The 16,061-nt window shown below is 38.3% G+C and overlaps 1 protein-coding gene across 1 annotated transcript in view; it reads right to left on the reverse strand.

The window, feature by feature from the left end:
• TNKS (tankyrase) overlaps nt 1-12,189 on the reverse strand; it is a 106,487-nt gene extending 94,298 nt beyond the window's left edge. Inside the window, exon 1 of the mRNA XM_017736768.1 lies at nt 11,982-12,189. Within this exon, the coding sequence (XP_017592257.1) occupies nt 11,982-12,174 (193 nt within the window). The 5' untranslated portion in view covers nt 12,175-12,189. The remainder of the gene's footprint in view (nt 1-11,981) is intronic.
• Between the last annotated feature and the right edge of the window lie 3,872 nt (nt 12,190-16,061).

A 16,061-nucleotide genomic window follows, 5' to 3' on the forward strand; every position in this document is an offset into this window, starting at 1 on the left:
CAGTGACTGCAGGAGGGAGAAAGCTAAAGAGGAAAGAGATCCCATGTTAATCCCAGGATTTGACATGTGAGGCCCCATTTCTACAGGGAGCACCAAGCCAAACGTTTTGCAGCTAGTAAGTATGTTGGACAGACAAAAAGAAGCTGACTCACATCAACACATATGGTTTGAAGGGCAAGTTCTGCCTTTTCATACCTTAACACAACACTTTCATAAATAACCAAAAGTTATTTAAAAGTTAGTTATTTAAAAGCTCAAAGTTAGTTAAAAGCTCAACCACACTCTCTACAGCTCAGAAATTTAACTTCAATTTTTAAAGAAAAAACCCACCATGTTTCTTTGTTCATGAAGACAATGAAAACAGAAAATGCAAAATAATGGGTCTGCATGCTCATTACTCCAATGGGAAACACTGCTTTGACCTGCATTATTCCTTTATACCCACATATCACACTTCTAAAATAATTCCACACACACAAAAAAGACCTTTTACTAGTAACTTGCTGCATTTTATAAAATCTGGAACAAGGCTTTGTCTACTCACAAAATGCAGGCTACAGCCACTGCCTTCATGTCACCCATCACGCCCCACAGGATAACAGCACCCACTGAGACCTTCACTGGAATGGTCTCCATCTTCCTTCCACATATGGTAAGCATTGTGGCCCTGCTTCAGCATGCAGCATTTAAAAGTCTGAATAAACCCCATCTTAGCCCCAAAACTTTCTTGGATCATAACTGGAGTGGCTCAGCATCTGGCAGGATTGAGACCTAAGGATATATGCAAGAAGAAATTAGCAATTTCCATTTAAATGCTAATACTTACTCTTCCCAGTGAAAACTGAAGTATAACAAGTGATCTCTCATCACACAGAAAGAGCCTTGATTGTTATTTAATGATCACAACGAATAGTTAGAAAGCATGAAATGAAGCTAATAAATCTTCTGTTGAGCCTGACATTTGCAACAAACGAAAGTACTCAAGGTTTTCAAAAACAGTTCCATCCAATTTTCTTCATTTTAGACTAAATTTTCCATGTTCTTCGTTACAGATCCATATATTGGCACCACACAAATTAAACTGAAACACCCAGCTACTTGAACAATTTTTTTTTAATATTTCTTGTTAGTGCTACATATACAATATAAAATATATTGTATTCTACAAAGTTCAAGTTCATGCATCAGCACTGTCCACTACACCACCTGTTTGCCTTTCAGTGATAAATTAGGAAATTAGACAAACAATAAGGAAGTAGGTATTTTTCCTTTCTTATTGCAACCTCCTAGGAGGATATAAATACAGTTCAGTTTGTTTGGGTTTTACCATTTTTAAGCTACATTCTATTCAAAGTAAAGGTACGCTGGGGATGATTTTTATTTGACAAGTAATTTTTTTTTAAATTAATTAAACAATTTAATTTTTTTTTAAATAGTCAAGCCATCAAGACTGCTTTTTCTTTCACCCCTGCAAGTGGGAAAGATAAACAAAAGTTCACCAGGCTCCAAAACCTGTGATTTCAAACTTAGTAGTCAGTATTTATATTACTTATGATAGCTTGAATGAATGAGTCAGTGAAATGGCTCCTTATTTTACCAGAAGCGTCTTAGTTTGTTCATAAACCAGTAGCACTAAAATACCCAATCAGAGAAGCATATTTCTAGAAGCCTCTTCATGCACCAATGTAAAACAACACATGTGACTTCAACTACGTAAAAACGATAGTGTCATTACCTAACGCAGAAGTGCCTCATTTTTGTTGATAATTTAAACACACATGCACATGTGTGTGCACATGAGAATTACAACACTCCCATACACTGCAGCCCCAGTATAAAACAGCATAAACTCTCTCCAGGGTTAAAAAGCATATGTAAAATACAACAGAAGCAATGCGGTTCTATTTCAATCTTATATGTGGGACACTCTTTAAGTAGAGATACATGTACTAAGACTCCACATTAACACTCCACATGATGCCACAGTCAACTGTAGAGGGCTATCTGGAACATTTCTAGAAAGAAAACAGTCTCTTACAGGTTCAAACTATACTCTGTAACCTGTCCAATAAGGAAGAGGTTACAGCCATTTGCTTTAGATTACCTTCCTTCCCCTTCCCTTCTCTCCTCCATGTACTGCCCCTTCAACAGACCAAGTTGTGTGGATAGCCTCACAAACAAGTGTTTGGACACCGGCCTCGTGTCATGGCACAAAGGATGCACATCAGAACTGTGGTGCTTAGCCTGTGTGATGATATAAGTAACATGAGACTAAGTATAAGCTTCTTGTACCTCATTCATCTCTGGAAAGCTTTGTATATTAAACAACGATCTAACCAATGGCCATATGAAATCTAAACTGCAGCTGAGCCTCATGCATCTGAGAATCAGACCACCTCATCAAATAAGTCAGGTCAATTCCATTTCCATTACATATGTCTAAAATTATAGAAGTTCTCTATGCCATGAAATTAATTTTGAAATAATTGAAGGTAGGTGGTCTAAGCACAGCACCACATGAAAGCCAAACAAGCTGAAGCTTTCAAGAAATTACTTTTTACAATAAACCAATTGTAGACGGAGCTGGTAGCATTTCTGATAGCTGCTAGGAATCACCCAAGAAATTACTTTTTACAATAAACCGGAGCTGGTAGCATTTCTGATAGCTGCTAGGAAAATAAAGGTTACTTAACAACTATGATTTAAACACTAGTTTCCAATTGTAATTCTGCCAACTTTGAATCCTTCAGGCTGAAATTCTTCTTGCTTATCTCAATCTTTTTTTTTATCTAGTTTTTTTTTTAATTATAAATTCACCACATCTGTAAGACAAAGAGTCTTTGTGCTGTCCACAAAGCTCATATATAATATTTTGTGTATTTGAATAAAATACAGAACTCTTCTACTCTGAGAAGAAACTTTAATATCTATATATTTTAGAAGAGAGACTTGAATGAGCCAAGAGTTCTGCCACATTTCAAACTTAGAAAAAATGCCCAGGATGGCCAGCCTGATAAATCCAGTCCATCTGTCTAAACTGTTGAAGACTACAGCTAGGATCACACAGATCCAGGGAAAAGCAAGTAGATACCTAGGCAAATAAGGGACAGGAAGAAAGGAGAATGCTGGGGAAAGTCTAAAAAAGGTGATGCTACAGGGGTCTATTTATATTAAAACACATTCCCATCCAATATCTGGTTAACTTTCCACGCATGCTAAACTCAACCTGGATGTATCTGCATTCCGCTATGACCATACACTTTCACAGGATCCCTGACTCACTCTCTGCATTCAGTATTATGAATAAGGACAGCACAACGAACTAAATCTTATCTGCAGGACACCTGCTTTATTTATAAATGGGAAACCACATAGGAACTGCTGGAAGGAGCAAACTTAGCAGCAGAATCCAGTGCACATCACCAATCAGTTTATACCAGAGCATCCTAGGGTGAAATGGGATATCCAAGACAAATACATACGGTGTGCTTCAAGCCCAGCAAAAGAGCAAGACAAAACCTGGGGCATGGAAGTTGCAAAGAGCTTCAAACAAACCCAAAGAGCACTGTTACAGTCCTGAGTATAAATTGTCTGATCTAAGACAGAATTTTGAAGTCCCTTTAAATTTCAAAAGTATTAACTCCTTGGCAAAGTCCTACACTTTAACTTAAATTACATCAAGCACGCGTGTAGCAAAGTTAAAGCGGAAACAGAGTTTCTGACCCAACAAGGTGCCCTGTGTCTCCAGAGAACTCAAATTGCATCCTGTCCCCATTACTCATCATGGCAGGAGCACTTCTCAGCTGGCAAGAACAAGCCCACTCTCACCACAACAAATGTGGTGCAGCAGCTCTGTACAGAAAGAGTGCCCAGCACAGCCACACTGTGCAGTCCTGATTCCTCCCCAGAGCATAGTCATCCATCCTGTTGAATGAGGCAGTGGGGAACAGTAAGCAGTCTCATAAGCAGGCTGTGTCCTAACACATGCATAAAAAAGCAAAATTGAGATTGTCTGCCTCTCCCATTTCTTAGTCAGTGTATTTTCATTATACAACATTAACATTCTTTTAGATTCATCTATTAAACCTGGAAAAACATCATCTTAAATGTTCTGTCCATGAATTCACAAACTCCACAGATTTCAGCTGTGACTGGCTCATCGCTTTCAATATTTAAATAAAGAAAACAAGTATCAAGGACTGCTCTAGAAGCTATGGCACAAGATATAAAAGCAATGGGAGCTTTTGTATGCAGGAATTTTCCTGCTAGCTAAAAATTCTTTCATAACAGTTCTATGCTTCTTACAGACTAAATTACGTATAAGAATCAAGCATAATACACAAAAACTACATTAAAATAGTTAAAATTGCAGCATGGCTATCCTACTCAGAAACAGAACCAAATACATGAGAAATTACGTGATGTAACATTCTCCATCCACTCAGTTCTTGCCACTGCACCTGGCTTATTATCACATGCAGTGCGATATATTTGTATACAGTGTGAAAAGGCCATTTTGGTACAATAATCCAGGAAGGTTAACCATGGGAAATGGAAAAATGTAGTAGAGATCAAAACTGTATTTGGTCTTAAGACTGGCAGAAATTGCTATGAAAATCAAAAATGTACAACATGGAATATACAAAAAAACCCCTGAACAATCAAAGCCTCAACTTAACAACGAACTAAATTACCTAATCAACATTTAGAGAAGGAAAAAAATCAATAAAGTATAAGATAGGTCGTGCTCAAGGCAAAACAAAAAGAAGATGAGTCCTCTGATGCACTATGGAAACAGAAAGGCTTCTTACATGTTTCTGCAATTATTTGTCCTAGGGCAGCATGAAAAATGTATTTTGGATTCTTTACTTACAAGCTATGGATATCTTACTAGTTATTCTGTCCACATGAATAACAACAAACCCTGGGAGGAAATGCTTTTTTTCAATTTGATGTTGTAAAATTTCAGTGTGAAGTATAGGCTAAATAAATTTGTGTACATTAGGTTTCTGAAAGATTTCAAAGCATCCACAACTCCATATAACAGCAGAACTGAGAAACAGAAAACCAAAACACTTGATTTAGGTATTCTGTGAAAACTTTGAAAGATAATTTGTTCCTTTGGCAACTTAAGAGCTTGATTCCATTTGAAGAGTAAATATTACTGAACTGTTATAACAGTAAAAAGGAATAAAAGAGTGAAAAACCTTGCCAGGAGGATGGTGTAAATCAAACCCATGCTTTTCACAAAAGCACCAATCCTAAATCCCACAGCGCCTCTTCTTACTTGACTACCTACACAACAGACTACAGACTTTTAACTCCTTGCCTAAATTGAAGTTACAAAGAAAAATGAAAAGTTGCCTGATGTAGGCTGACACCCACATTCCAAAGAAGCTACTTCATGATACACATTAAGCTTAAAGGAAAGATAATGTTAATAGCACTTAACTCTAAAATATGGAGCAGGAGGAAAGAGACAAGCTCTCATTATCCTAAAATTAAGCCCTATGAAACGAGCATCCAGAGCTGAAATTACAATAGGAAGAAATCCAAGCACACTAAGGCATGGAAATGGACTTCAGACAGCAGAACGTACACACGGGTTCCCATAAATCCTTTCACAAGTCCCTCAATAAGAGTTTAAAGAAATTATGAAGTTATGGAGTCAGAACCAAAATACTTCAGACATTTAAAAGCTAGAATAACTTGTTTCCTTTAGGATAAAATACACTGCAACTTGTGTTAAATAACCCACCACACTGAAGGAGATATTTAAATTATTTAATTACCAGAGAAAAAACAGCAGAAGCTAGAAGGACCTAAAAGAAACCGAGGGAATGAGCAACAAAATGGAGTACTGACAAAGCAATAAACACTGCATGCATAATATAAATCACCCAGAATTATACTGGAGTATAAACCACAAACTTCAGAATTCGGAATTGCTTTAGAGGCTCCCATAAACCATTTAGCTCTTCTGTAATCAGAGAGGTAATAAAAAACAAACTTCGCCTGAATAAAACCTGGAATAACAAAATGCCATGGAAGCTATTAAATCACCACTCCAGAAGTCAATTGTGCTATACCAGATTTGAGCACAGCGCTCAAATCAAGATACATTGTCTTGAAATAATAATGCAGGGCTGGAAAGTAGAAAGAGAACCAGTGATCCCAGCAGTACCACCAAAGTGCAACTTCCTTTTCACTGAGGTGAAACTTTTTATGTCCACATTCTAAAGATCAAGAACAGCTCTTCTTGAAGAAGAAAGACAGCAGAAGTGCACACCAAGTATGGCACAACATCTAGAACAAAAAGAGGACTGTTTCATCTACTTTCCTCTTGATGAGAGAAAAAGGAAGTGTGAAATAGAACTGAAATGTGACCATGCCAGAACTGAGAAGACGGCATTTAATTCCTGGCTTGCTAAGAAACCTGTGCACTTTCTTCAAAGAGGGAAGTAGGAACTAGACCACACACTAAATGAGATTTTTAAAAACGAAACATTTATAAATACATCAAGATAGTTATCATTATAACATTCTCTAAAAAACAGAAGATGAGATTTAAAATCCATAGAGCTAGAGCTTCTAGATGAGGGCCACCAAAATGGTAGACTTTATGTTCTAGGTCTGTGCCACAAGTATCTTTTGCCCATATCTTTCCAAAGACTGGAAGAACAATTGCCCCAGCATTCCCAAAGGAAAGCTGATATTCCTCATAATGCTCCAGAAAGTAAGCGTAACTGATCACCATGGACTCCAAATGTAAAAGCATCACATGGCACTCATACCAGTGAACTAGAGCATATGGTTTATTTCCTCCTGTTAGGCCTTGGTAAAAAGGAAGAATAAACCTGCCTGAATGCTAAACAAGTAACAATCACAGAAACATACATTCAAACAAGTTCTGGAAAGGCTCTTCAGACCTCTTGCTTCAAGATGGGTGTCAACAGCTTATATGGAATAAGGTGAACATTTTCTGCAGGTCAACGATATTCCTCAACTGCTGGATTTCTTGCTCTTTTCTGTTAGGCAGCAGATCCAGTGTCACTGTCAGAAAGGACAATGACCTAGACAAGTGGGTGGCCCAAACCATTCTAGCAGCGCCTGCCCTCCTTACAATGAAATCACTTTTCCTTTTGTACTGATGTTTATTATACTGTTTTGTAAAGACAGAAGCTAAACCTTGTCCAAATGATCTGATTTAGCACACACTATGTAAGAATTAGATCAATTAAAGGAAAGGGGGAGAAGATTGGCAGCTCCCAAAATGAAGTGCTATTGTTTATCCGGAAGGCCTTCAATACCCTAGGAGTACCTGGAAGGAAGTAAGACCAACCCAGAAGGAAATAGTTTTGGATTTGAGACAGTCAAGCTGTAAAGGTACCACAGGAAAAACAAAATTAACTCAAAACTAAAATTTCTTTTGCTGCTATTTTTAAAATGGCTAAGTTGTACCTAAAATCCATTTTCCATTCTCTGAAGTTCAGTAAACTTATTGTAGTGAAATACCAGATTTTTCCCTTCCTTGCAGGCAAATTATGCATAAATGGCAGTTCACTTCAAAAAGAATTGTGCAAATATATTTCAATATATGAACTATGCTCCCTGCTTAAATTAAAAAGTTGACATGAAAAATAGATGAAAACATGAATCCTCATTAACACCTCTAGTAACCTTAGCCCAGCTATACTTTCACTCATCAAGCTGTCCTTCACATCCGAAAAACTCAAGTGAGAAATGCTCAATAGGACCTAAAGCACTTTGTTTGTAAAAGACATTATTTCCACAGTAAGTAGGAAGATCAGAGTCTTGTTTAACTTTGAAAATTGATTCTATTAATAAACAAGACATTATTTCATACCTAAGAAATCTTACTTTAATCTAGAGATGCAGCAGTTTTCAGACTTTTTTCATTTTGATCTGTTTCAAGGGAGTAATCCTTGAAACCAACAAAAACCAACCCTGCAAAATGCTGGCATGAAGCAGACAAAAATATATTATCCAACAAAAATGCCTTCAGCTCCTGCTAACAGCTCCTTTGGAAACTGCTTAAGTACAAAGAATGACCATTCACATGAAGAAAGCATTTCTGAATAGCAGATAATACGGGGAGTAAGTGGCAAGAAAGCATCACTGTGTGGAAAAAAACAAACAAACAAACAAAAATATCATTCACATAAATCATTAACAATATGGCTCGTCCTATACTGTACAGGGAAGATATAAGAGGATGTTAGTCTTTAAAGAGGCAATAATCAGGGTAAGAAAACAATGAAGACTAATACGACTTGTAGTGCAAAAGCTCCCAAAGGCCCTGTTCTGGATGGGAGTGCCACAGTGCTATGTATGGCAACAAAGATGAGTCCCCATCTCAGAAACCACACACCCCAAAGACAATTAAACTAAAATAAAATAAACTTGGATATTAATCTGACGTATTTAACAGCTCTTAGATGTTCTTAGATATGATATATTTTTGGAGCCTGTAGTACCACTTCAGCCTAGAGAAAAAGAGGATTAGAATCCTTTTTCTGACAACATGATTCAGGGAACAGTACGGGATGCTAAGTAAGAAGAAACAAAATATTCACCCTTTCAAACACGAAGTGTTTGGTTCACACAAATGCTGCTAATCATGCAAAAGGAGGAAAATAGACTGCTTTCTAAGTAGTAAAAAGCAGATTCCTCAATTACGTAACTTCTTTCTTTTTTTTTTTTTAAGAAGGTGGTACTGGGTGTTTAATTTCTATAAAATTCACTTTATTCTAAAATTTTCTAAGTCCACTTCCATCAAAATATTAGCTTTTCATCTGCATTATGTATCCTTATAAAACACATATTTTAAGAGGATGTTGCAGGAAAATGGCTGGAAGTCATGCCAGAAACTACTGCATTACATATCCTTTCTGCAATCCAAGTGAAAATAAGAGTATACATTATTCTAGCCTGGAAGACAGAAAAGAACAAGTCATTGTGGATTCAGCATTTGCTGCCAGAACAGCAGAAATTATTTTTATGCAGCAAAAACAGGAATTTCCCTTTTAAAACACATACAGAACCCTTTGTCAAACTGAAAAGGTCTAATCAATTACCAACAAATTTTCTGTTTACTTTTGCTGCACTGGAGGTCAAAGGGAGACTGTAATCACAGTTCATTCGCAATGCAATTAACACAGATGCACAAACCTATGCAAATACTCGGTCAAGAAAGTTTTAAGAGGAACCCATGTTCTCAACAATCAATACAGCAGCAATGTGGAAAAGTCTATTATGGTCATACAGCCTATCATGTTTCCTGTGGGGAAAGGCTGAGAGAACTGCGGCAGTTCAGCCTGGAGAACAGAAGGCTTTGGGGTGACCTAATTGTGGACTTCCAGTACCTGAAGGGAGCCTACAAGAAAGATGGGGAGAGACTTCTTACAAGACAGCGTAGAGATAGGACAAGGGGAAATGGAGTCAAACTGAAAGAGGGTAGGTTTAAGTTGGTTGTTGGGAAGAAATTTTTTACTGTGAAACTGGAACAAGTTGCCCAGAGAAGTTATGGATGCTCCATCCCTGAATATGTTTAAGGTCAGGTTGGATGGAGCTCTAAGCAACCTGGTTTAATGAAAGGTGCCTTCTGTCCACAGCAGGGGGGTTGGAACTAGATGATCTTTAAGGTCCCTTCCAACCTAGGACATTCTATGATAGACACAGATAGAAAAAGGAATCCAAAGTAACAATGAGAGCAGCCTTGACACGCATGCTGCTTAAAGATTCAAACACAGTGACAAATTACAGACTGTGTTCCACTCCCAGAAGCTCTAAATATGAGCATTCCTAAAATCCCACCATTCAATACTAAATACTGAAAATTAAGTTAATATATCCTACTCATCCTTAATCCAGTAATACCTTTAAGTTCTGATGCACCTAATTGCAAAGCATTGCTGTAGCTAAAGATTATCCCCAGCCAGATAGATCCTAAGAAATCCCTTAAGACCCCTTTTTCCAGAGGGATGAAGCAAGACCTGAAAGTAACAACATATGGAAAACGCATGAAAAATAGCAGCCTAACAGAGATACTATAAAGCAGGGCAACACGCAGAAAAATACAGCTCTTAATAGCTAGCTTCCATTTAAATGACATCTCCAGTGTTAGGTTTTTCAGTTAATTATGCAGCTACAGCCCAAGTCCAGCCCTGATTGAACAGCTTGGAACTCAGGTACACAGCACAGAGCCCAGCGTAGCCAAGAGCCACCTTGAGGACAAAGCTAATAAAACCAAAAGCTGATTTTCTTGCTGGGAAGAACAGACACATACAAAAACAATGTCTTTTTATGAACAACTAAACGTGTATAGCCCCATGTGTGTCTACATGCACAGCCTGGTAACATTCATTGGCTGCAGATGGCTTCAGTCAGTGATGTTGTGTGTGAGGCATTAGGAGTGAGCCCAGAGACGGGCGCTGGCTGCACTTCACAGGATGTTCTCAGAGGGCTGCTTTGAATCCATCTCCACTTGTTTGCTATGACACATTGCCCTCTCCCCTGCCCGAAGCACAAGGTCATCTAGTGCCCAGAGAAATCATTGGAGCAGACATGAGGTCACAGACTTTCCTAATCTCCTACCATTCCTCTACTATCCTGAAGTTGCATAGCCCGAAGAGCAGCTTGGGGCCTGTAACCCCCACACTGTAGGTACGACAAGTTCCCCACAAGTAAGTGTCATATGTCCTTTAACACTTCTGAGGTACTTTGACTCCCTGGTGCCCTCTCTATCTTCAGCATCTGTACAACTGTATCCATTAACAGCCAAAAGTCAGATTAACCTGCTCAGCACAGCTAACATTAGTGTTAACACTGTAGGCATGTGTTTATATTTGACACAAAGTAATTAAAGTAAATCATATGTATTTAAAGTATGCTGTTCCAAAAGTGCTCTCAAATCACTGCAGCGCTGTAGATAATTATGTATAGCACTCAGCACACTGAAAAAAGAAGATGAGGAAATGTTCTTGACAAAGTGAAGGGAGCTGGTGTGCTCTGAACATAATCTGAAGAAAGAATACGGGTGTTGCATAGCACATAACCTATAAATTAAGCTGTCAATAAAAAGAGAGAGAGAATAGGGGAAATAAAGGCAAAAAAAACCCCCAGCTATTCTGTCAAATGAACCTCAGCTGTTGAATCCCTTTCTATAAATCTAATTGTATATATTTTAAAATCCAATATTACTTTGTTCTAAACATTATTTCCTAGATGTCAAAATCAGCACAGAGGACCATGTATTTCTTGATACTGATTTGACAGGCTACTATATTATACTTTTCATGCTTACTGGTATGCCAGAACAGTTATTTATAAAAAAATCAAAGATCTGTAAATACAAAGTTATATCTGTAGGATATTTTCATGAAACATTGTTTTGCAGCTAACAGACCCTAAAACAGAAAAAAATTGGTAGATGAGAAAAGGCTCAACCCAAAATGACTAACAAGGTAGAGGAAGGAAAGAGCAGCATGTGAATCTGCAGCAAAATTTAATGTAAGTATTGAGCTCTGCAATCGGTAGCAGGTTGTCTTTCAGATCACAAGTACTTTTATAGTTACACAAACGTCCTTGCTTGCCTAACAGTGAAGGTCTTGAAACAACTGACCTGATTTTTTTCCTATTTTTTTTTCAGGGGCTAGGGGATCCTGTTTAATCTGTCTATTGGGTATCAATTAAAAAGAAAAAACCCAGAGAAATACAGTAAATAACAAATGATATTTTAACAGAAAATTACAGCACTAGCATAAGTAGAATAAGCAAACCTATAGCAGAGCAGCACAGCAGATTAACAACAATTACATCAACATGAAATCTGGTAAAAGACAGTTTTAAAATGCTCTTACACAACAGAAGATCTGGAAAGGCAGAAGGCTCTTCTGATGCTGAACTTATACACACAAAATAAACTCAGGTAATGCTGCTGAGAGATGTATGCATCTTACCCGTGAGTACAGCTTTTGCTGAAGGGTCTGCCAGATCCAGTGCAGATTTCCCATCGGTGTTCCGAATGTTTGGATCAGCTCCGTGCTGCAGCAGCACTGTGCAGGGAAAGCAGAAACAGTATCTTACCTCAGGTATACACAGGTTATTTACTGTTAAGTGTCTCCTCGGCATGATGAAGGCATAAACAAACATTGCACAGTTTTCTTTATTTTTCCTTCTGTTCTTTTCTCCCTCTTTTTTTTTTTTTTTTTGGTTAAGCACTGCAGCAAAGGATCTTCTCCGGACTAAGGCTAAGTTGGCAAGTTAAGATATAGTAAGACCACATGACTTTGCATGATAAACATAAACCCCGAATCTCTTGCAATAGTCGGGTTTGGGTTCCTCCTGACAGCTAGCCAGTATGCTGTGCATTCACTGACTCACACTGGGAAGTCTGCTGTGGAACCTGCTTCTGCCTTTACTACCACTACTGCTGCTTGTTACCACTCCCGTTCCTTTTCCAGCTGAATATCCCAAGTTACCCCGCCTCTATAAATCAGCAGTACTCCAGCCTTTCAGTGGCTCATCACTTGCACAGGAAAACTTAACCACAGCGTATCAGCTCACCTTCAAGAAGTGTGACAAACAGGGTAAGATGTGTAACCTGGTACCCTGCAGACTGGATGTTCAGAGGCTGTTATTCTCACTGGTATTTCTTTACCCTACTAATCCTATAAATACATGAAAGTTGAAGTACATAAAAATACTTAGAATGCAATATGCAGCCACAAGGCTAGGAAGGCATTGATACAGTAAATTATCAACTAGAAAAGTTCATTTAAAAAATCCCACTATTTCACCTGTGAACTCTTTTGAGAAACAACATAATGCAATACAGATCACCACCTTTCAATATCAAGACATTTTGTACAGAACTGGAAAACAAAGCCCATGGCAACATTAGAGGCCTGACAAAAAGGCCCCAAATGTCATGCAAAATAAGCACAACATATTACAAATTCAGAGCAACACACTTATGTTGTAGAAGTGTCAATAACAGGACAGTATACAGAGACTCAAGGTCAAGGAGACAAGTAATAAAAACCAGCAGACATTTATGGTTCCTCACGTAACCACATCTGTTGAAATACAGCTGGACTGAAGAAGACAAGGCAAAGAAATAGTTGCAAACAGTTTTTGTAACTAAGGGAATAAAAATACTTCATAGACAGAATTCCCCAGGAAAAACATAACCCAGTTCAGAACAAAACTAATTACTGATATTTTGTGTGTGTATGTATATATAAATATAAAAAACTTTAACTAGCAAAACATTTCTCAGAAAAACTTTTTTCTGAATTAAAAATTTAACTGGTAGTATTGTTTTTATTCAAACCTCTTTTGTTATACATTTCTGACTTCAAATTCTTTTAACATTGCCAAATTTCCTATATTTTAGCTTACAGGATGCAATGCTACATGCTTGCCCCCAAGCTGAATTTTTGCCAAAGTTTGGTGCTTCAGTGAAGTAAATTGACTTATTTTACACTTTGACAAGAAGGCGCAATTGCCTGATCTTTTTGAAAGAAGACTCAAGTAGGAAGCCTAGGAAAAACCTAGGCTTTTTTGTTTGGTGGTGGGTTTTTTTCCCCCATGTTAAGACAAAAACACCAAAATGGGGGGCGGGGAGAGGGCGAATCAGCTAGCACGTGCTCACTGAATCTTGTTAGGATCTGGCACCTACGTTTCTGAAGACACCATCTGTGCCATACATGCTACCACCCACTGAGGGATCTTACTCACGGACAGGTTTGAGACTGAGCCAGACTCTCAAGCCACTCAGGCACACTCCAGTAGGAACAGGCAAACATGACCTTTTGCAGATTCTTTTAAACACAATAGGCAGTATAGGAACTAAGTATGGAGAGACAGACTCTGTATCTCCCATCTCTCTTCTCTTGGACCCTGTTAGTGACTCTCTATACCCAGGGAGAGGGAAGCCATTTGTCCCAAGAGGCATCAGGGTAAGAGTAGTAGCCTGAAAGACAGTACCAGCAACTAATTGTCTATCAAGAGAAAGCAGGCAGTACAAAATGATGAAACACAGCACAGCACTGACCAGACAAGAAGACAACAAAGGGTTCACACAGCAAAAAGCCTCAGTCAAAGAGCTAGGAGAGAAAACTGAAAAAGATATGGCAGGGGAAAAGATAATAGCCCAGAAAAAATCCATGAAGAAAGACCAAGAGATAGAAATGACTGGGATCTGACCAGTTTGGAGGTTTGGACTAGCACATGAAGCCCTGTTGAGGCAGGTTAGGGCAAGAAAGGTGACTTTAAAAAATGATAGCTAACAGGTGTAGAACTCTCAAAGGCATCTACAACTGCCTGAGCCCAGTGTTAAAACAGAAGCACGTTTTCAAGTCTCTTGATTCTTCCATCCTATGCAAACCAACCAAGAGTGCTTCCCTGCTACTTCTGCTGGCACACACAGATGACAACACCACAGTAACTGCTTCCAGCTCCTCTCCTGGCCAAGAGGACAAAGGATTATGCAGTGTATCTGACCTGTTCAGTCGTGCTAATGAACCATGAAGGATTTGGCCAAGGCTTACAACACACAATTTCTGTGTCCAGTTTTTAGGGGTTTTTCTAAAACTTAGGCAAATACATTAAAAATTTACTAACAAGGCTTAAGCTGGTTCCCTGCAAACACCCTGAATTATTGACTGCCTGTGGAACACACATTTAATGTGGCCAAACCAGGTTCAGAAAAATAACCTATCAGAACTCAATTGCTGTAATCATGAGACTCATCCTTCTTTTCTCTGCAATCATTCATCCTACTCGTCCTCCAGCTTCTCCAACAGCCAGGGGTATGGTTCTGCAGATACTGCCCTTTTTCAGTCCTAAGAAAACATCTACACCATGAAATGACGACAAAGGCATCTTGGAAAACAGAACCAATCATATAAATAAAGACTGTATTAGAATGCATATGAATAAAGGAAGCAAAAATAGTCAATTGACTATTTGATTCTAACGTCTCCATACTTTTAAAGCACATAATCACACCAAAAGATATCCCAGTGAGCAATGTTGTCATCAACAGGAGCTAACAAGAGAAATCCAGCATTTGATGTTTAGCCTATCAGTGTGACACAGCTGTACTTCTATACCTGGCAAACCCCAGGTAACTTCTAATTGAATGTTCTCCTGCGTGTTCAAAACCTTTAACACTTTAGCCCAAGACAGTGTCTTCTAACCACAGGGTATGTGAGATCTAGACACAGTGTGTCTCTCTAAATTTCCTTTTCAATACGCCAGGGATGTGTAAAAATTTCAAGATAGATCTCCTGTGTGGGGAAAAACGTTCCTGCTATAAAGAAACACAACAGAACAAGCCATTCTAGCTAATTGTAGCTATTTTGGATTTCAAACACTGCACGTTAGTTTTAGAGGATAGTTTCTGAGTAGCCTGAAAAGGGAATGTGGAAACAGTTTCCATCAAGAAACTTCTGTTTCAGTTCTGTACATTTAACAGGCAAGTGTAAGGATGTTGTGGCAAAAATTAACTCCTGAAGCTTTGTTAATTAGCACATTTGGATATGCTGGTTTGTCTCCTCTGGACAATGGGGACATTGGGGTATATTATTTTTCTGTATTGGAGGCAGTGCCCTTAATAATCTCACAATACCATTAACAGGCTATCCTAGCCTTTTCTACAGACCATATTGTACAAACAGTATAAAGAAGCTCTTCTTTTTGTTAAATCTTCACACTGCATATGGACATCAAAATCCTGTAACCTTAACTATAGTACAAACAGACTGGTTTGGAGTTATATTTTTACCCTCACTGCAACTGCTAAAATACTTCAGGTTCTGATTTTCACATACTATCAGAAATGCCTTATTTAATTACACTGCTATTATACCAGATCAGTACTAAAGACAAGAAAGGCCATAAGTCATACTACATTAAAAAAAAAGTTACTGTATTGAACAGAGCATATACTACAACAATCATTTCAGATTAGTGCCAACTCGCTACAGCGGGAAGAACCCTAAAATTAAACACTTGGCCCACAGCCTCCTGGC

The sequence above is a fragment of the Corvus brachyrhynchos genome, unplaced genomic scaffold, assembly GCF_000691975.1.
Source record: "Corvus brachyrhynchos isolate BGI_N302 unplaced genomic scaffold, ASM69197v1 scaffold175, whole genome shotgun sequence".
NCBI classification, from domain to species: Eukaryota; Metazoa; Chordata; class Aves; order Passeriformes; family Corvidae; genus Corvus; species Corvus brachyrhynchos.